The sequence below is a fragment of the Penicillium psychrofluorescens genome (genome assembly GCF_964197705.1).
Source record: "Penicillium psychrofluorescens genome assembly, chromosome: 2".
NCBI classification, from domain to species: domain Eukaryota; kingdom Fungi; phylum Ascomycota; class Eurotiomycetes; order Eurotiales; family Aspergillaceae; genus Penicillium; species Penicillium psychrofluorescens.
This window is the reverse complement of record NC_133440.1, coordinates 364,113-383,721: the sequence shown is the minus strand read 5'-3', so window position 1 is coordinate 383,721 and position 19,609 is coordinate 364,113. Positions and strand designations below refer to the sequence as shown.

General features: G+C 54.2%; 5 protein-coding genes across 5 annotated transcripts; 3 read left to right on the top strand and 2 right to left on the bottom strand.

Annotated features, from left to right (window-relative positions):
- Nucleotides 1-74: 74 nt before the first annotated feature.
- On the top strand, nt 75-1,417 carry PFLUO_LOCUS2341 (Protein transport protein S9 plasma membrane t-SNARE; the record flags this gene model as incomplete). Its single annotated transcript, XM_073779471.1, has 2 exons — nt 75-1,304; nt 1,358-1,417. The coding sequence occupies 2 exons, from the start codon at nt 75-77 to the stop codon at nt 1,415-1,417; spliced, it is 1,290 nt and encodes a 429-aa protein (XP_073636422.1).
- A 622-nt stretch (nt 1,418-2,039) lies between these two features.
- Nucleotides 2,040-3,632, top strand: PFLUO_LOCUS2340 (uncharacterized protein; the record flags this gene model as incomplete). Its single annotated transcript, XM_073779470.1, has 1 exon — nt 2,040-3,632. The coding sequence occupies one exon, from the start codon at nt 2,040-2,042 to the stop codon at nt 3,630-3,632; it is 1,593 nt and encodes a 530-aa protein (XP_073636421.1).
- Nucleotides 3,633-4,610: 978 nt separating this feature from the next.
- PFLUO_LOCUS2339 (uncharacterized protein) lies at nt 4,611-5,785 on the bottom strand (the record flags this gene model as incomplete). Its single annotated transcript, XM_073779469.1, has 3 exons — nt 4,611-4,726; nt 4,781-5,247; nt 5,313-5,785. The coding sequence occupies 3 exons, from the start codon at nt 5,783-5,785 to the stop codon at nt 4,611-4,613; spliced, it is 1,056 nt and encodes a 351-aa protein (XP_073636420.1).
- Nucleotides 5,786-12,631: 6,846 nt separating this feature from the next.
- PFLUO_LOCUS2338 (U2 snRNP component prp10) lies at nt 12,632-16,369 on the bottom strand (the record flags this gene model as incomplete). The annotated part of the gene is made up of 2 exons (XM_073779468.1): nt 12,632-16,308; nt 16,360-16,369. 2 exons carry the CDS (start codon nt 16,367-16,369, stop codon nt 12,632-12,634), a joined length of 3,687 nt encoding a protein of 1,228 aa, XP_073636419.1.
- A 1,632-nt stretch (nt 16,370-18,001) lies between these two features.
- On the top strand, nt 18,002-18,811 carry PFLUO_LOCUS2337 (uncharacterized protein; the record flags this gene model as incomplete). The annotated part of the gene is made up of 2 exons (XM_073779466.1): nt 18,002-18,652; nt 18,704-18,811. The coding sequence occupies 2 exons, from the start codon at nt 18,002-18,004 to the stop codon at nt 18,809-18,811; spliced, it is 759 nt and encodes a 252-aa protein (XP_073636418.1).
- Nucleotides 18,812-19,609: the final 798 nt, after the last annotated feature.

The following is a 19,609-nucleotide window of genomic DNA, read 5'->3' as shown; positions in this document are numbered from 1 at the left end:
CTTCTTCACCCTCTACTTCAAGCCCCCCTTCCTTTCCTCCCCCTTTTTGCATTTACTATTGAACTTTCGTTACTATGGGGCTCTTCAAGAAATCACCAGATGGCGATGAGGAATCATCCCGCCGGGCCCTGTTCAGCTCCCGGTCGAAGAACAAGAGCCCAGCGCCGATTTCGAATCCGATCTCGAATCCCTATGCCCAACCCGCGCCGATGGACCCGTACACAAAAGCCAAGATCAGCGCCGGCGTGGCTCCCCCCCCTCAGCCCAGCCAGAATGCCGGCATGAGTGGTCCCCCGGGACCCCAACCAAATCCGACCGACAAGAAGTACGGCGGCTACGCTCCCAATCAGTACGGCAACCAGGGTGGATATGGAAGCAATCGGTTTGGCGATCCCAGTGCTGGCGCTGGCCCTGCTACTACTGCTGCTGCTGCACCATCTCGCTACGGTGCGGGTGGCTATGGAGGACTGGGCAGCTCCGACCCCAACGACCCCGCGGCCGCAGCCCAACGGAACGAACTTTTCGGTGGTGCTAGAGATCGGGTACAGCAGAACCCACCGGGCCCTGGCGCACCACCGCCATACACGGACGATCAGTCGAATACCTATGGAGGCGGCAGCAACGAGTACAGCATGTCGACCTTCCAGGACCGACAGCTCACCGCGGAAGAGGAGGAAGAAGCGGGTATCCAGGACACCAAGCAGGAGATCCGCTTCGTTAAGCAGGGAGACGTTGCGTCCACCCGGAACGCCCTTCGTGCTGCCCAGCAGGCTGAGGAAACCGGGCGGTCCACACTAGCCCGCCTTGGGGGCCAGAGCGAGACGATCCACGATACCGAGAAGAGCCTCGACATGGCGTCGATTGAGAGCCGGCTTGCCCAGGAGAAAGCGCGGGAGCTCAAGACTCTCAACAAGAGCATGTTCGCCGTACATGTCAACAACCCGTTCACCAGCAGCCAGCGTCGGCGAGATCGCGATGAGCGCATCCTCAACACCCACCGCGAGGAACGTGGTCTGCGTGAAGACACCCGGGCCGAGGCGTATCAGACCAACTCCCGGATGGAGCGGACATTCCGTGATATTGACAAGGAGGCAGCGAAGGTGGCGAAGGGACGCAAGGCCAATGTCACGGAGCGTGCTAAGTACCAGTTCGAGGCGGACAGCGAGGACGAGGCGATGGAGGATGAGATTGAGCAAAACTTGGATCTTCTCGGAGGAGCCGCGGGCCGGTTGAACGGGCTTGCTAAAGCGACGGGCCGCGAGCTGGACGAGCAGAACAGGCATCTGGATCGTATCATGGGCAAGGTCAGTTTTCTTTACCCCAAGTATATCTCTCATCCAACTAACGGCCATTACAGAGCGACTTCGTCGACGACCAGATTGCCATGAACCGGGCCAAGCTGGACCGCATCCATTAAGTATTTCTATCATTCAGATTGGAGCTGCAATATGCCTGGCGCTGCGCAGCTCCGTAATCTCCAACGAACAATCACCACAATCATCATAATCATCATCATAGCCACTACCAACTTGAGGCGTTTTGGGTCTTTTTATGGAGAGTGTTATCTCTTTGCTCCTGCACACATCGCCAATGGCAAAAATCATCTTTGTTTTCGAACTGCTTTAGACCAGGAATAATACCTTCTTAATCAATTTCCGTTTCCATATCCCGAGCATATCTGTCGCATAAGACTTGGCATAATCATCCCTGGTTGTAATTGAGCTAAGCTATAAGTTAACTACTGCAACTACTATTTCTCCTACGGGCCGTCTGTTCCGTCCATTCGGAGATCAACAGCCCGTGCGGGGACGCCGTGTGGAGAGCGAGCAGGCGCTGTTCCGCCAAAACCGGGTGAAGAATCGCCGGAGGTTGAGTCTCCGAGAGAGAGGGAGAGAGAGCCCTAACTAACTACATCAAAAGAATTGAACCAAAAAAAAAACCATATATCAGCTCACGACAGCCACACTCAATTAAATACTTCTACGCATCATCTCACCATTTATTCTGTTCTCTTCTCGCATCTCAAGCAATCACGTATAATGTCCCCCCCGCCACCAAGCACCTGCGACATCCTCGTCGTAGGCGGTGGCAACGCAGGCTTCTGCGCCGCGCTCGCCGCCGCTGAAGGCTCACCGCGTTCTCGCGTCGTCATCGTCGACAAATGCCCGTCCTCATGGGTGGGAGGGAACAGCTACTTCACAGCGGGCGCCTTCCGCACCGCGCACGCGGGCCTACACGACCTCCTCCCGCTGGTGAACAATACCACCCCCGAGCAGGCCGCGCGCATCGATATCCCCGTCTACTCAGAAGCGGACTTCATGCACGACATGCAGCGCGTGACGGGCGGGCGCACTGAGCCCCCGCTGGCAAAGGCGCTTGTCGGCGAGAGTCGCGCCGCCGTCGGCTGGCTAGCTAAGAACGGCGTGCGCTTCCAGCTCTCCTTCAATCGCCAGGCGTACGAGGTCAACGGCCGCATCAAGTTCTGGGGCGGCATGGCGCTCAAGACGCAGGATGGCGGAAAGGGTTTAATCGAGGATCATATGCGTGCGGCGGCGCGCGCCGGCATCCAGGTCGTCTTTGATACTGCCGCGACGAAGCTGGTGACTTGTCCCGAGAGCGGTGCTGTGCTCGGCGTGGAGGTTGTGACCGGTGGCACCACGCAAAAGCATCAGAGGATGACGATCCGCGCCCGCGCCGTCGTCCTCGCCGCGGGCGGCTTCGAGGCCAATGCCCAGCAGCGCGCACAGTACCTCGGTCCCGGTTGGGACGCCGCCCGCGTGCGCGGAACCCCCTATAACACGGGCGACGTGCTGGCCCTGGCTCAGCGCGACGCCGCAGCCAAGACGATTGGCAACTGGTCCGGGTGCCACTGCACGGCGTGGGATGCCGATGCGCCGGCGCATGCGGGCGACCGCGAGGTGTCGAACGAGTTCACCAAGTCCGGATATCCGCTGGGGATCATGGTGAACCGCGACGGGGCGCGGTTCGCAGACGAAGGCTTCGATATGCGCAACTACACCTACGCGATGATCGGGCGGCGCATCCTCCAGCAGCCGGGCCAGGTTGCCTTCCAGGTGTGGGATTCACGGACGATCTCGTGGTTGCGCGAGGAGGAGTATCGGCCCGAGGTCACGAAGCATATCACCGGGAATACCATCGAGGAGCTGGCGGATCGCTGTGCGGAGGCGGGCTTGCAGGATCGCCAGCGGTTTGTGCAGACGGTCAAGGAGTTTAACGCCGCCGTGCCCTCGGACGCGGAGGCAACGCGCCGCTGGGATCCGGCCGTCAAGGACGGTCTGGCCACCAAGGGCCTCGTTGTGCCCAAGTCCAACTGGGCTCTGCGAGTGGATAAGCCTCCTTTCCTGGCGGTGCGTGTCACGGCCGGTATCACGTTTACCTTTGGTGGCCTCGCTGTGAACCCGGAGAACTCTGCCGTTCTCTCCAACGTCACTGGCGCCGAGATCCCCGGGCTGTATGCTGTTGGCGAGATGGTCGGCGGCATCTTCCATGACAACTACCCCGGCGGAAGTGGATTGACATCTGGAGCTGTGTTCGGGCGCCGGGCTGGCAAGGCTGCGGCACAGGTTGCGAGCCAAAGGGGGACGGGGACTACTGCCTCTGCCCGACTGTGATAGTGACATAGTGGCATAAGTCCAATGTAGCGTAGAAATGGAGGTAATCTGAAGACTACAACTACAAGGACACGGGAGCAAGATGAATTAGACAATATCGTTACTAGTAGCGACTGTACTACTGTACCAAATCCTTTTGCAGTACAGGACAATCTGCCAGGCCAGACATGAACAATAGACCCGCCGTCACCGAAAACCTATACCACGGGTATCATCGCAAGACCATAACATAAATCGCAATTTCGTGCCATCCGTTCTTGCACTCCTCGAGAAACGCAGCAGACCCGGTGGAAAGACAGGCCAGAATAACAAAAAAAAAAGTGGAAAAAAAAGTTGGTCACAAAGAATTCCAATGAAAAGATTCCGAGGCAAGACGGGGAATCGTATGACCTAGGCAAATATCCAAGGTCGAAAGAATATCAAGGTATGAAAAAGAGTCGCAAACAAAGACGAAAAGAGAAAAGCTGTCCCAGAGAAGAAAAAGAACACATCAAATCACAAGCCCATTGGTATCGAAAAGGAAGCAAAAAGAACATAAGGGTGACTCCCAGGTCTAACGAAAGGAAAGGAAGAAGAAAAAAAAAAAAATCAACCAGAACGCAAAGCCGGTGCCTCTATGGTCATAACGTTGAGAATAGGAAAAGCGTCATCAAGAAAAAAGGCTCTCTCTTCCTTGTCACCCTTCATACCGTCTCGTAGAGCGTATAGAGGGGGGGGGGTGCAAGGAAATGTGTGAAGATGCTCCCGAGACAGGAATTGTTGAAGATCGTGGGATCCGAGTTATTGTTATACAAGGAGTCGCAAGGACCCAGCTCCCAGGGCTGATGCCAACACAGTTGGCCGATCAGTCGATGGGGAGGAAGCTCCATATCAGATAGGATGTCAGGCGCGGGAATTTTGAGACGTAGGGCGGAGGAAGAGAGAGCGCTCGAGATAAAATCGAGCAGAAATTAGTCGTCAATGGTGAAAAAGAAAAAATTACTCGTCGTCGTCGCCGGAGGCGTCTTTCTCGCCCTTGTGCACCTTCTTGTGCCGGCGCAAGTTCGAGACAACGGAGAAGTGTCGCCCACAGCCTGGAACGTCGCACGCAAATGCTGGAATAAAGTTAGTACCGGTGGAGTTTTTCTGTGCGACGCGAGTCAACTTACGCTTCTCGCCCGTATGGCTGTACATGTGCGTCTGCAACGAAGACGGGCGCGTGAACCGCTTGTCGCAAACCTTGCACTTGTGCTTCTTCTGCGTGTTGGAGGGCATCTTGGAGCTGAACTGGCTCATCATCGACTGCGGGCCTGGGGGCGCGCTGCCGGCCAGGAGACTGGTGGGCCGCGGCAGTGTCCGCGACTCGTACGACTCCGAAGTAGTCGAGCTGTAGTCGGTCACGGAGGAGTCGACGGAGCCCACCGAGGCGCTGTAGTAGGGGTAGTTGCCGCCGGACGAGATGGACGAGGCAGACGAATGGGTCGAGGGGAATCCGTACGAGTCGGCTGAGCCGCGCCCGCCACGGGGGCCGTAGATGTTGCGCGGCGTCAGGTCCTGGCTGAGAGCCACCATACCACGGCTGGCGTCGAGGGCATCACCAAAGGTGGGACCTGTCGGAGGCTGTCCGCGGGCATCACTGTCAATTCTGGTCAGCGTTCTGCAAAGACAACGATAGTGTTGAGGAGGTTGGGGCGCCCTTACGAATGCGAAATGCGACGAGCGTCCTGAGGCTGCGACGGGTGCACTGGGGCGTAGCTGACGGGCGCATAACTCGGGGGTGCAAAGCTGCTCAAGGGCGGCGGCGCAGTAGTGTAGGTTGGACCCTGCTCGAAAGTGGTTCGCGGCACCTCGTGTTGCATGCCCATCACCTCGGGGCCCGGCCCATAATTGGCAGGCGGGTAGTTGCTCCCAGGCACCATGGACGGCGCGGACACGGGGATGCTGGGGTAGGGCATCGACATGCCGGCGGAGCGGCTCACTTCATCCTGCTTGACGGCGTTGAGGGGGATGTTATTGCTGTTGCCCATCGAGGTCGCGTAGACTGGGGGGGTCGAGTGCGACGAGGTGTGCGCGGCGGTCCAAGGATCGGTGAACTGCGGAGGAGTGTGGTGGTAGACATTCTCGAAGCTCATGCCGCCATATTGGCGGTTCTGGTTTTCCATGACCATCGTCATTGAGGGTGGCAGGGGGAGCGAGTCGAGTCGCGTCGGGCACGAAAGGAATCGCGAAAGTCGAGGAAGGGGAGAGGGTGGTTGTTGATTGATGATTGTCTGTGGTGGGGAGATCGACTGGGTTGATCGGAGAGTTCCAAGTTGCAAAGGGAGAGCAGCGGTGATGAGCGGAAGATCCCTTCACCAGAGAAAGAAGAAACAACAATCAGTCTGGGGAAAGGAAAGGGGATCGGCGAAGCTTATGAAGGGAGAACAATGAGCGAGTGCCACTGACGCCAGTTGGGGTTGCAGATCAACACGATACGGTATTATTGATTACGGGCAGTTCCCAGGGAATTGTATTTGGCAATGCTTAGCGTGCTGGGTGGATCGAGTGGTCTGTCTGTTGTGATGGTGTCCCGTACCCGTGCATAGTTGATCTATGAAAAGAGCAACGACCGACACCGAGGAATGTTCTGTTCTTCCTCTTCGACCGTCCTCGTCGTCTTCGTCGGCGCATCGGAACCCATCTTCTTCATCGTCATCTACGACCCCTACGGCCACCCTCCTCGCCGGGGTGGCGGCCGATGAGTGGCCCAGCTGAGCCGTGTCTGGATGCCACTAGACCGGTTTGGGGCAAAAATCCAAAAAAGAAAAAAGAAAAAAGGGACGCCAAGAATAAACTCACGATACTGCGACCAAGGTTCGCTGTGCGCGGTTTCAAGGTAGCGGGGAACAGGCTGATCCACGACGTCAACTCAGGGCGTGGGGGCAGAGAGTTAGTCACTGTATGTAACTATAGGTAGGGACAACATTCCTGGTCCGAGGGGGAAGGATGAGAACCCCTTCTCGAGTCACGCTGGCAGTCCCCTCTGGAGGCAAACCAAAAAAAAAAAAATATTAAAAAAAATATTAAAATTAAATTCGAGCGGAATGGGCTGAGAGAAGGGGTTTGACACGGCACAGAGATGGTTTAGCGTGAGCGTAGCCCGACCTTACTTCCCCGCTAGGAAAGCAATATTATTGAATTCGGGATTGGGAATTACTCCATTCGCGCTGCCCCAATGGAATTATTGAATAGTGGTGATTAGGGAGTCCTCTGCGGTGCGATGACGCCGGGGACTCTTCAACCCCCATGATTGCCGGTCAGGGGTCCGACTACTAGCCTGACCTCATCGCGACCCACGCGCGAAACTAATTGAAACGTCGGATCTGCTCCGGACCATTTCGTATTGGGGTCACTGATCTGGATAACCAAACGATCCGGGACGGGATAAGACGGGCGATTGACCGCGAGCCAGTCGTTCATGCCTCTCGTATCATTTCGGAGGTTCCTCGAGGATCATACGCTCATGACGCGATAACGAGCTGGGGCTGCAACCACGCCGAATCCTTTGGCGGGCAAAGGCCTGGACACACCGACGTCAGCGCGGAACAACGCATCCCGCCATGGGGCATTAGCGGCGCGGCTGCTGCAAATAGCGCGGCAGTGCTTTGTAGACTACTGTACTGCTATGTCGACACATCACACACACCCTCTCAAGAACGGAGAGGTGATGGTGGTGGGGACGAAAAACCCATGGTTAACTGGACTCGGGGAGAACATGGGCATTCCGAAAGGGTATATCCCGCAGCACGAGGTATGAGGATGTAATAGTTCGTCGTGTACGGGGGTATCGGAAATCACCCTTGGCCCCGAGAACCATGGGCTGGCAGATCATCTGCCTGTTCCTTTTGGCCTCACAGCGGGAGTTCTCCGCATTTCTCTGGACCCAGGGCTCTGCCCGAGGGCGCACCATGGTTAGTGCGGGTTTCCAGAAAACCCAAGTGGTGTGCAGAGCCACTCAGGGAATTAGGGAAACGTGCGAACCAGAATAATGCGCAATTTGCCATTCCGGATGCAGGAGATGAGGAGGGCTCAACCATGGGTCCCGCCTCGAAGGGCAACCGTGGGTCTGGGAGAGGATTGGTTGGAAGTATGTAATAGTGCTGTGGTAGTTCTGAATCCTTCCTCTCCCCTTTTACAGTGTTGTGTTGGCACAACTCGAACTGGCTCTCCGACTCGGGGTTAGGGTCTTGTCATGGCCAGCTGCTCGACTGGAGATGATCTAGACGGCCGGGGAGGGGGGCATCACATCACGCTTGGGCCGTTAGCTAGCTGCCGAGTTGTGATGAGGTCTCCATCTCACGGGAGCCGCGCGAAGAGGATCAGAGCGCATAGATGCATCAGAAACAAGCACGCTCGGGCTCCCGTGGTGGGAGTGCCAAGGCCATGGCTTCTCACCACCCGGCTTGTGAAAAGGATACGGAGCGTGCCGGATGGGCAGGGTGCAAAGCGTATCTTCCAGCCACCAGCCCCACCGCTTGCGCCCGGTCTGTCCAGCCAGTCAACGTGCCGGTCAACAGCATGTTGAGGTTGGCGAGGGAAAAGATCTCAACGAAGATGCCAACCGGAAAAGGTTGCGCGAGTCGTTTTCTGGTGCAAACCGTGCTTCCTAGCATGACGAGCCCGCAGATCCGTAGGGGAGCATACTAAGCGTACAGCCCTGCACATCTCGAAGGGAATGCGCCTCCAAAGCTTACTGACCGCTGGCCCCTCCCACTCCCCCCGTCAGACCGCTTTTCTCTCCTCCTTCGCGCTTGCCTCGGTCAGGGACAATCACCCGGCTCGAAATCATGACGCGTCCCGAAAAAGTAATAGTCAAGTCAACCCCTCAAATGTAATCCCAGCCAAAACAAGTTTCCGGGAAAGACAAGACCTCTCCGGGCATGCGCAGAAACGTCGGCGAATCTCTTTTCTGCTGCCTCCACACACCAATCATCCCGGCGTGGATCAGCCAGTCAGAGCACTCACGGGAGTGCGACGGGGGTTGCATTGATCTCCTTTCTGTCTCTCCGCAGGAAATGTGCCCGACTTGACTATAGCATACTAAAGTTTATTGACTCCTATCGTTGTCGTAGGTGAATCTAGAATGGATCCGATCATCCATCTTGAGCACGTTGGATCCCCGACGATCCGGATGTCAATCATCCAGGCACCTACTGTAGCCGACACCAGCGCCAGCCCGTCTGTCATCTGCACGGGGCTCCGATCTTGGCGGTGCCCACACGGCAGATCGTCATTGTCCTAAATCAAGGTTTGTCTGCAGCACATCATTTACAGTATACACCACATCTGGCAACTCCTTGGGTAATTATTACTCCCTGAGGGGATCTGATTCCATGGTTGGCAAAATCGTCGTTCTTGTGTTCCTGTTCTATAGATAGAAATCGGCAATTTCACGTAACCGTGGGTTTACCCAGGACCAATCGTTCAGTAAGAGGAAGGTCCAAAGATCGGACCCATCCACAGGTAGACTGGGTAAATGAGCTTGTCTCCTCCCCGTCCACACCGCTCTCCACTTCCTACATATCGTGCGAGAAATACCTCGACATTGGTACCGTCCTAAATGGTAGTCCGTCCCTGGAATGCCAGCGATACCGGGATCCCCACTTTATTCACCTTTGGCTCAGCCCGCATTCGGAATAGTGGTTCCACTACACACGGCAGATGGTCGATAGCCGACCTTGGCAGTGCCGGATCGACCAGTCAGGAATCAAGTCCCACCAGGAGCTGACGCGTAGTGGTTTCCCGTTTGGGAGGACCGAGGATTGTTGACTTGGGCTATACACTATGATTAGAAGACTGGTTTTAGAAAGGAAAGTGGATTAGGGCTCAGAGAGAGCACTCCTCCCCCCCCCTTTTTTTTTTGGCTCCATCTTCCGGTCTCTTCCCGTATTCACTTCTGAGTATACAATGACGTGATTCCCAGATCCCCGCAAAGCCCGTTGGTCCCCTAGGATCCCTGCGTGCGATCCTGGAAAGGTCCACTATTGCCGCTAGTTGAAGCACTGCCACCCTCAGGGCGGCGCTAGTGGTGACCTGAAACGCCCGGGTTGTGGGACACCTTGAACTGCTTGGCGGGAACACCGCGGTCTGTTCCTCCACTGTTCCTGTCTGGCCACCCCATCACCAGAAACAGCTTTACTGCTTTGGGAAGGCAGTTACTTACTTCCTGTACATTCCTCAGCCTTCCCATAATTACGTATCACCACAGGGCGGACACCTCGAGACGAACGGACTTGCTCGGGAGGGACCACACTGCAGTGAGGGCTTCGAAGTCTCCCCCCGTAGCGCCACCACATCAGAAGGTTTGACACCATCTGAGAGGAAGACATCCTACTGGACTGTTGTCCATCTCCGCCATGTGAAGTTACGGTGAACAACGCTGGCCACTCCGGCCACTTTCCGCTCTTCTAGTGAGACCTGAAAGTCTTCCCTACTGGACTCGACTCGAGCATGCCGTCACTCTCCTTTCCCGTCAAAGCTTCCCCTAGCCAAGCCCGCACTTGCATGAGGAAAAAAAAAAACTAAAAAGCAAGTGAAGAATGCGCCTTGGCCTATGTCACCAGGTCTACCCTTGGGGGCTGTAACAGTACTGCATACACAGTAAAGGCAAGGCGTCCAGTCCAATATCTGGTCCTCCTTTCAGTCATTCTGCCCCTCGCTGGCCCCGATGATGGTTGGAAAAAAATAATGGGGTCTCCTGCAGGGTCGGCAATCCCTTGCAACCAAAGAAGCACCGCCAACGCCCAATTAGTGACTTATGGCAAAGCCAAGCTCCACGCCTGATTGCCCGGGTCCGTTATCCTGCCAGCCCCGATCCCTGCGCTGGCCTTTTTTTTTTCAATGGTGGGATCGTGGCGTGCCTGATTGGGGGAGAGAGCTTCTCTTTCGGGAGGTGTGGGCAAGCCACGCCCCTCCCCTTCCGGCCAGTGGTGTGTTCGCGAAATCCTCCCGGCGCCATTTTGGTTTTTTTGGTAGTTTTTCCGATATGAACCAGCCTTGTCCTCACTCTCACATGAACCCGAGGAATCTCGGCAACTCGCATGCTTTGACAGGAACTTACGCCTCCCGCCGCCTCCACAGAGTGATCTCCCACCCCCTCCCCCCACCGGGCGTCTGGGTCTGGCGCGTGCCACAATTACACTATGGACAGAGACTATACAACACTATGGACGCCGTACTTTAAAATTTGATATAGTATCTCTCATAATCTCGGGTGGGGTTACTCTCCTGAGCCATGCCCTAAATGTGCATCTCCACGATCAAGAGAGCAGTGCTTGGATCCATGGTCCTTGCAGGGAGCGGGTTACGCTGGCCAACGGAGGGTGGATTGCGATGTGAAGGAGGGGGCGTGAGCCGTGTCCGCCACCGAGCCAGCCCTGCCCATAGAGAAAATAATTTTAAAAAAAAAAGCAATAATAGCAATAATGTAATTCAAAAAAACAAATAGGAAGAACGCCAGGAAACTCTAAACCCTGATCCTCAGGGTCCCCCAATATGGACAGGTCCCTGAATGCGCTTGCACAGACCCTGGATCGGATCCTGTACTATAGCAAGAAAACCAGAGTCCATTGATCTGGTACCGACCGATCCTTCTCCAATCCATTCTCCCGGACGATTGGGGTCTCTGGGAGCAACCAATTCAGGGGGAGGCTGTGTTGCGACTGGACCTCATATTCGAGTCAGGAATCTGCACGGACGCAGGCCGTCCCGGAGTACTACATACGACGTATTTCATTGCTTTGAATTATTTGGCTATTATTCCTCTATTGAAATTTAGAAGAACAAACTCAAATAATCATACACTCCAAAAACCACCGCTTTTATCATCAAATCATACCGCCGCGATTATCATCCGAGTATAGTTCGCTCTTGCTCATGGTGTAGTTATACTTGGAGTAGCCAAGCCCAGCTGACGCGGCATTTGCAGTGCCAAGTCTACCCACCACAAGCTTAGGCATTTGACGAATGGCGGATTGCGGACTTGGCTTTTCCCCTCGTGGAGCCCGGGTATGTGGTTGTTCTTGTGCGGGTCTCCTAAGATTAGGAACAGACAACCACTGAATACGAGTCGGTGCGAGAAAAAATAAAATTAGCTTTTTTACTGGCATTTGGGGGATTTTGTTTTGCCTCCGTTTTTCACTGTTCGTATGTACTGGTAAAACATGAACCCAATCTTTCTCGGATTCTTCTCCTCTGTCCATTGCCGACGCTGCTGGGTCAGGAAATTGCCCCCCGATGGAGGGTGGCGAGGAAGAAGAGGGGGCGAGGAATAGGAATAGGGGGTTGGTTGCGGTCACCACATAGGAGAGAGATTGATTGTACAGAGCGAAGGCCACCCAGAATATCCAAAATGTCTTCTACTCATTGTAAAAGTTTGACCAAAACTAAGTGTAGTGATTGACATGATTGTCTTCAGCCTGGAGCGATCACTTCCCTATTTCCCCCTGTCATCCCAGGCTTGGCCGTCGATTACTCCCGGGTCTGCTGCGATCGGCTCTAGATTGGTCCCGCCAGGGACCAAGTCACTGGAATATGAATTATATATGTCGGCCTGGAACGAAAGGATATCTATTATATATATATATGAGCGTGCCAATAAACTACATATGTTCTATCTAGTCGCTTTTTTTTTTTTAATTTATTTTGCTTTGCGTGGCTGCTGAGGGCGATATATATAGATCGATGCCAAGCCATGCGATCGTGTTCGATGAACTCGTAGATTATTGCCAACGTCCCAAGATGTTTAATTGTAAATCACTGAAAACGGTCTTGCTACAACATAATAGCGACCAACGCAGGAACTTCAACGACTACGAGTGAAGAAGATATTTGGAACCTATGGCATTCAAATTGATATACAGTCAACACGCCATCCGTCCCCGTCTGTAGAAAGTAACTCATTCATAAGAACACCGGCTTGGAACGAAGATAGTTATGCAAGGCAAGAAAGAAAAAGAGACATTCAAATACAGCATCGTCGCTCAGACGATGATCATCAACTCCGGCCGGTCCATGCCGTCGTCCTCCAAGCTGGGATAGTAAGGGACCATGGCATCAGCGCCTTGGACGTAGGCGTCATTGTACAACCGCCAGTAGGGAATGCGCACTTTCCGCGCGGGATGGAACAGTCCTGCCCAGACATAGTTCATGACCACGCCGGTGCCGACAGCCATGCGAATCGCGTCAATAGCCTCGATGATCCGGTCGATGACATGGGGGCTGGTCTCGAAGATGTTGGGGAACACCAGGTTGAGCAGATGAAGCATGGCATCCTCGCAGCCAAGCCCGACGACGCCGAGCGCGATGTGCTTGACGACGCTAGCGGCCGTCTGTCGGTGCACCTGGTCGCGGTCAATGAGAGCGTCTTCGAGCAGAGGCGTGACCGCGTAGACGTAGTCCTTGGCCATCTCGCCAATGTACTCAAACAAGAACGACATGGCCTTCAGGACACCGTTCTGCACGTTGAGCTCAGGAACGCGATACTCGTTCATCAGAGCCGGGAGCACCGTGAACGGCGCACAGGTTTCGGCCACAATGCCGATGGCGACAGCCGTGCAGACACGAGATTGACGCTCTTGCACGCGGAGGTTGTTGAGCAGCGTCGCCAGCACATCCTGAGGACCGATGGCCTTGGCGATGAAACCAAAAGTGTTGTTGGCCGCACGACGAATACCCTTCTTGTGGGCCTTCAGCATGTCGAGCAGCTCGAAGCAGATTCGCATCCATTCGCGAGCATTGACAGACTCCGGACCGCGATCAGCAATACGACCGACCAGATCGATCGTGTTTTCCTGTACCTTTTCGTGACGGTTGCGCAGAATGGGCGTCAGGCGAGGCAGAAGGTCGCGAATGGGCGGCTGCATCTGATTGATACCGACCACGGTGACAATGGACCGGAGAGCACCCAGAATCGAACCCAGCACTTCAGGGTATTCCTCACCCAGGTACTCGTAGAGCACAACACCAAGCTTCCCCATCAGAGCATCCTCGCCGCACTGCTTCATGACCATCGCAACCCGCGAAATCAGGTCGGCTGCCTGCTGTCGGACCGTCGCTGATTTGTTGTTCAACCGCCAGAGAATGGTACTGACAATTTGTGGGAGATATGGCTTGCATCGCGTACCAAGAGCGTTCACCACAGTACCGAATCCGTTCAGGATGACAATGTCCTCAATACTTTGTTCTTGGAATGCGTAGAGCACACCGTCGATGAGCCGCTCCTCCAGTCTTTCGGAAATGTCGGCAGCTCCAAGCGACGCGATGAGCTTCTCCACGGTTTCCACAGTCATCTTGCGGTACGGTTCGCTTTCGTCCTTCAGATTGTTGACGACACGCTCGAGAATCTCCCCAACCCCGACTTTCTGGCCCAAATCGACGGTCGTATCCACCACCTGTCGGTAGTTCCTTCGGTCGAGGGCCATCCGCCTCACCCAGAAGCTCTTGAAGAAATCGGTCAACACATGCTCCTTCAGGTAGCCGGAAGTGACGCCCTCGGTGCTGGCACACTGCGACACCACCTTCAAAACCACCTTCTTCATCTCTTCATCTGGAGACGAAAACTCTCGAAGAAGAATCTCCATAATTTGGCTGGTGTAGTAGTTGGCGTATTCTTCGTCCATGAGAGGAATTATGTAACCGACGGCCTTGAGGAAAGCGGCCAGACCCTTGCCACGCTGCTTGCGTGCGCCGGTCCAGAGAGGGTTCAAGATCTCATCGAAGCTTTCAATACCGTAGGGATTGGCCGCTTCGGCCAGAGCAGCCACAGCCAAGGCAGTAACCGTCCGGACCTTGGCCTGTTCATCACTGAGATTATCTGAAATGCAATCAACCAGACCCTTCAGGTGAGGCAAAATCGCGCAGCCCATCAGGATCGGAACCTGTTGGACGATCTTGACACCGGTGTGTCTGGCCTGCCAGGACTTCTTGCTGCGGCAGACGGCGCGGAGGAAAGGAAGAAGGGCGGGAATACCGAGCGCAGAAGCTACAACGGCAAAGGCACGCGCCGTGGTGTTTCGCACATACTCATCGACGTGATCGATATCCGGCCGCATGACACTGATCATCGTGGCAAGACCAGCGGCCTTGGCAAGGTTGGAGATAATCTCGCGACCCTCAACGCGAGCATAGTAGTCTTGGTCAATAAGCAATGGCTCAATGACAACCAAGATCTTGTGAACGTAGGGGCGAACCAAATCATCGAGCTTGTAGAGAACGCGATCAATGACCTTGACGAGCAAGTGGCGCTCCTGGTCCTCCAATGACTTCTCCATGAGCAAAGGCAGGATCTGGTTAAACAGGGGACCAGCGCCAAAATTTCGTGCATTGTCCGTGAGTTGTCGTAGAGCGGTCTTCCGCATCGGTGGCGTGCCATTCTTGACCTTGAGAAGCAACCGCATGATCTTCCGTTCTTTCATCTCCTCGACAGTCATGGAGTTCTCATCTCCACCTTCCATCAATTTACCGAAGTAGGCCATGTCCTCCGGCTTGAAGAACTGCAAGTCTCCAACACCAGGAATATCGGTGGGCAGTTCCTTGCCTAGCGAGCGAGCACTTTCTGGCTCCTGCATCATGAATCCTCCAACACCGGCAGCGCCAGCCACGGGTGCTGGTGTCGCCATCATTTTTCTGGCGGCCGTTCGAACGGGCTCATACCCTGGCGGAGGGTCGAGAATCTTGTACCCCTCAGAGGGCAACATCATGTCTAGCTCCTCATCGGACCATACGGCATTGCGACCGGACACATCAGTTCCAAACCCGGGTCCAGCACCGGCCGCGCCTCCTTGAGACGGGTGCATGGGAGTGGCGAGACCTTGGTTGCCCACAGGAGTCGCGGATGTGAGAGATGGCGCTTGATCCCATCGCGAGCGACGTTTGGCACCTTCGTCGGGAGCCCCAGGGACGGGCGTTTGATCCCAGCGCGACCTCTTGGCCTTTGCCTCCGCTGCCGGCTCGGCTTCAGCCGCAGCTGCGTCCTCCGAAGCCATGTCCCATCTCTGCTTGCGCTTTCTTCCGATTGAAACCTCAACGGTCGAGCCAGCCTCGGCGTTTTCCTTGTCGGTTTCTGCTGCCCTCAACGTTGCTTGGTGTTCCACCACATCATCTTCACCGCGCTCCCGCCTCTCAGCAATAAGCTTTTGAACGCGCTCCTCTTCCTTCTCAATTTCGCGAAGAGCCATGACTTCCCGGTAGGTCTGGCCATCTCCCTCCACATTTGCATGGGCGTTGGCAGCGAAAGGGTCGGCACGCGTCGGCGTCAGAGGCCCGCGATCGAAACGGCGCTTTTGGTAGTCGGTCTCACGATCCGCAATCCGCCCCGCCTTCTCACGACCAAGAAGAATGTCCTCCTCCTCAACACCGTTGCCTTGGGCCATCTCGTCGATCTGGCCTCTGGTTGCGGTGTACTGGCCGACCAGACGATGTCCTGCATCCGCATCTTCCATGTCCTCATCATCTCCATTCACAGCGATGGATGTATCGTAGCCCGAGAACCTGTCTGCCCCGGTCCGCTCGTACAGGGTTGTATCGAAGGTGTCCGTGAGGGAGGCCTTGGTCGAGCTGTCAGTGCGCTGAGCAGACGGATCAAATGTCTTTGAACCTTTTTTGACAGCAGCAGCAGCATTACGCTCAGCTTGAAGCCGCCGAACGGTCTCGATGTCGGCTGCGACAGATGTCAGTGATGGGTCAAGGGGAGGAGCCGGGCAAACCGTACCGTCAGACATGGTGGTCAGCGTCGGGAGTCACAGGGATAACGGCAAGCCTATGATACTGCAGCAAGAAGGATAGCAGCTGCTACATCCGGATCGGGCACCGCTGAAACGGCTGCGGGGATGATGGTTGAGGATGCAGTTGATGCCGATGTCTTCGGGAGTCCGCGCAAAATGCAGACCTTGAAGTCGCGCTAGAGCCATGACTAATGGACTCACGTGACCGACCTGAAACGGAAAGGTGGCACGCAGAGCAAATAGAGGTAGTGACCTCTATTCTAAGATTTTTATTACGATGCATATGTTGATTACTCACTTGATCGCCTTGTGCTCAACCATACTTCTGGTTGAAATCAATTTGATTGCATTGGATTTTTCAGGTAGACGAACCGTATTACTTGTTAGATGAAAAGTATGGAAGCACTAGACCGTGTTGTAAATACCATGCTCGCTTTGATTTGTCAGTTGGAATCTACAAAAGGGCAAGGTTGTGGAAGCACAGCTCTGTAAAGCTCCACGGCCAATTTCTGTGAAATCTACAGGATATGGTCTCGAGGTTTTGTTTGAGAGATATTAGGGAGGGATCCGAGAAACATCCATGTGCTGTAGATGCGGCCACCATGCAACCTGGAGGGATCCAAGATGATTGATTCGTTTAATTGGGGAGCTACTCCCAAGATCTCCATTCTTCAGTTTTCCTAATTTATTGAACGACCAATGGGAGATTTGTCTGCCCAATGGCCAGTCGATCCGCTAAGCGCCGGCCCCGATTGAGGGTTGCAGGCGCTTCGCCAAGAATAAAAATAAATCCAATAAAAATAAATCTCACATGATGAGACAGATCAAAATAAAGAGCAAATCATTAATTTGCACAGCATCTAAAAACAGATTCCAGGATGTTCCGGACCAATTTTAGGTGCGTGACATTATCGACTCTGTTGGGTAGTTGCCGCGGAACTATCATCTTTGCGGAGCTCGAAACCTTGGGAAATAACTACACAGCCAGTACAGCTCATCTCTGGTTAATGCAACTGTAAGATATAGATGGCATCTAGCAAAACAAAACCCGCATGACCAGCTACCTGGCGGTTAGAAGGAAGCTATCACACCACCTTTCTATGGGGAATGACCGGAACTAGATCTTACAGAGCAACCCCACGTCTGCCACTTATGGGTAGGGCGTTTTGCTTAAATTGAATCTTGCTTAAGTCTGAGAGGTCATTGGACATTGAAAACAAAGGCGCCATTTTTAGCACTCGCCCGTCCGTTTCAGGAAAGGCTTCCCAAGCCGAGAGATACAGGGATGCGTCCACAATGCGCCTAAAAAAGAAGCCTGTCATCCACTAACTCTCAATAGGGCATAGACAACTCCCTTTAATCTAAACCCCTAGCGATCTGATTTGTTGGTATTCTAGTACGCCGAACAACCTATTTTTACGACAAACTCACTCCAATGGTCGGCGGTTCCTTTGTTGGATATATATCAACAAAGCCTGAATGACTACATCTGGGACGAGATCATAATTGCTTTCCCTGCCAGGCATTTCCCATCATTTGATACATGTGTCTTTTCCGAGCACAGGTCTGAACAGTTATTCCTCCAATCTATGTTTTCCTCCTAAACATCTGGCACCATCCGGTCTCATCATGCAGCTATTGGCGCTCCTGTTTCTCTCCCTGGCGGCCACAGCGTGTTCGTCAGGGACTGCAACAAGTCTCCCAACGGCGCTCAACTTGGCCAACACATTTTCCCAGCTCACCAGCGAACTCGATCAAATCAGTTTCGGAAGCTGCTCGGTCGCAAACGCCATTCTTCCGGTGAATAATACCAGCGTCCAGCTCCCTGTACCTGCTGCCGGTCTAGGTATCAAGTACATTGCCATCGGCCGCGGAACGCAGAACTACACATGCTCCTCTTCAAACAGTTCTATTATTCCAGTAGCCACTGGCGCTGCTGCAACCCTGTTCGATGCATCCTGCTTTGCATCGCAGTCCATGACTCTACTGCACGAGCTGCCTGCAATGATCGAGCAAGTTCCTCTGGGGTCTCTTGCGTTCATGGCAATGATCCTAGGCCAGGTCACGAATACTACCAATCTTATCATCGGCGAGCATTACTTCAACGCTGCAGGAGACCCGTTCTTTGATCTCAAGTTGACGGGCACTGATACCTGGATGAACGGTGCTAAGAATGCATCCGCCACGGCACCCATCCGAGTGGCCACCCCCGCTGATGCTAACGGGAAGAATGATGTTGCGTGGCTGAGACTGGTCTCTACCGCCGGCAACGCTATCAAGGTATGATGTCCATTTGGTGTCCACGCACTTCCGTCACTAACTTGTCTGTAGGAGGTGTATCGGGTCAAGACCTTTAACGGGAACCCACCAGCGACCTGTGCCGGACAGCAAGGGACTGTATTGGTTGACTATGCTGCGGAGTACTGGTTTTATGGGTGAAAGACACAGTGGCTCCTAATTGTTTACTTTTCTATCTTGGAATGCCTGCAAGGACCAGAATGAGCAGAGGGAAGGCCTAATTCTTATTTCATACAACCAATTTCTATTTTCCACCAGAAGGATGAAGCCCGCCACACAGCTTTACCAGAGCAGCCATAGATCCTCGCGTAACAACCTTGATGTGCTACGTTTCCTTATCAGCCTCTTGGACCCAATCATTCGAAGAAACTCCTTTGGTGCTTTTCTACAATTTCCAGATGGTACCTTGGTGCCTCAGGTATACACATGTGGCGGTAAGCTATGGCGGATGCCGCATGCACTGCGCCACAGCAGACCCAATCTTCCCTGCAAATTCCGACAATCACAGTAGCTAATGAGTCAAAGCTCCAGCTGGTTGGTACTCTGACGTGGCATGGTTGACTGCATGCCCGGATCCAAGCGACTTCCGCGCGTAGCAAGGCAGAAAGAATCGTTGATCGTCGAGTCAGCTCGGAGTCGCCGAGTATACGAGTCTACCTGCTGTGATCGACAACTGGTGAAAATCTTGGTCGCCTGAATATGATTCAATTACCCAGATTAGACGATAACGAATACTACTAGTGACTTCATCCCTGCCGGGCCAGTCAATAATACTTACCTCTTGTTAGTTATAGAGATGGACGAATATAGTGCACCACGTGATCCATCCCGATCGGGCAAGCGCGATTGACTCCCGGTCGCGTTCCTCCCTGTTCTGCTTTCTGTTGTCATCGACTATCCACTCCCTCTCTACGCCCCTCGTCCATCGAGCGCATTATG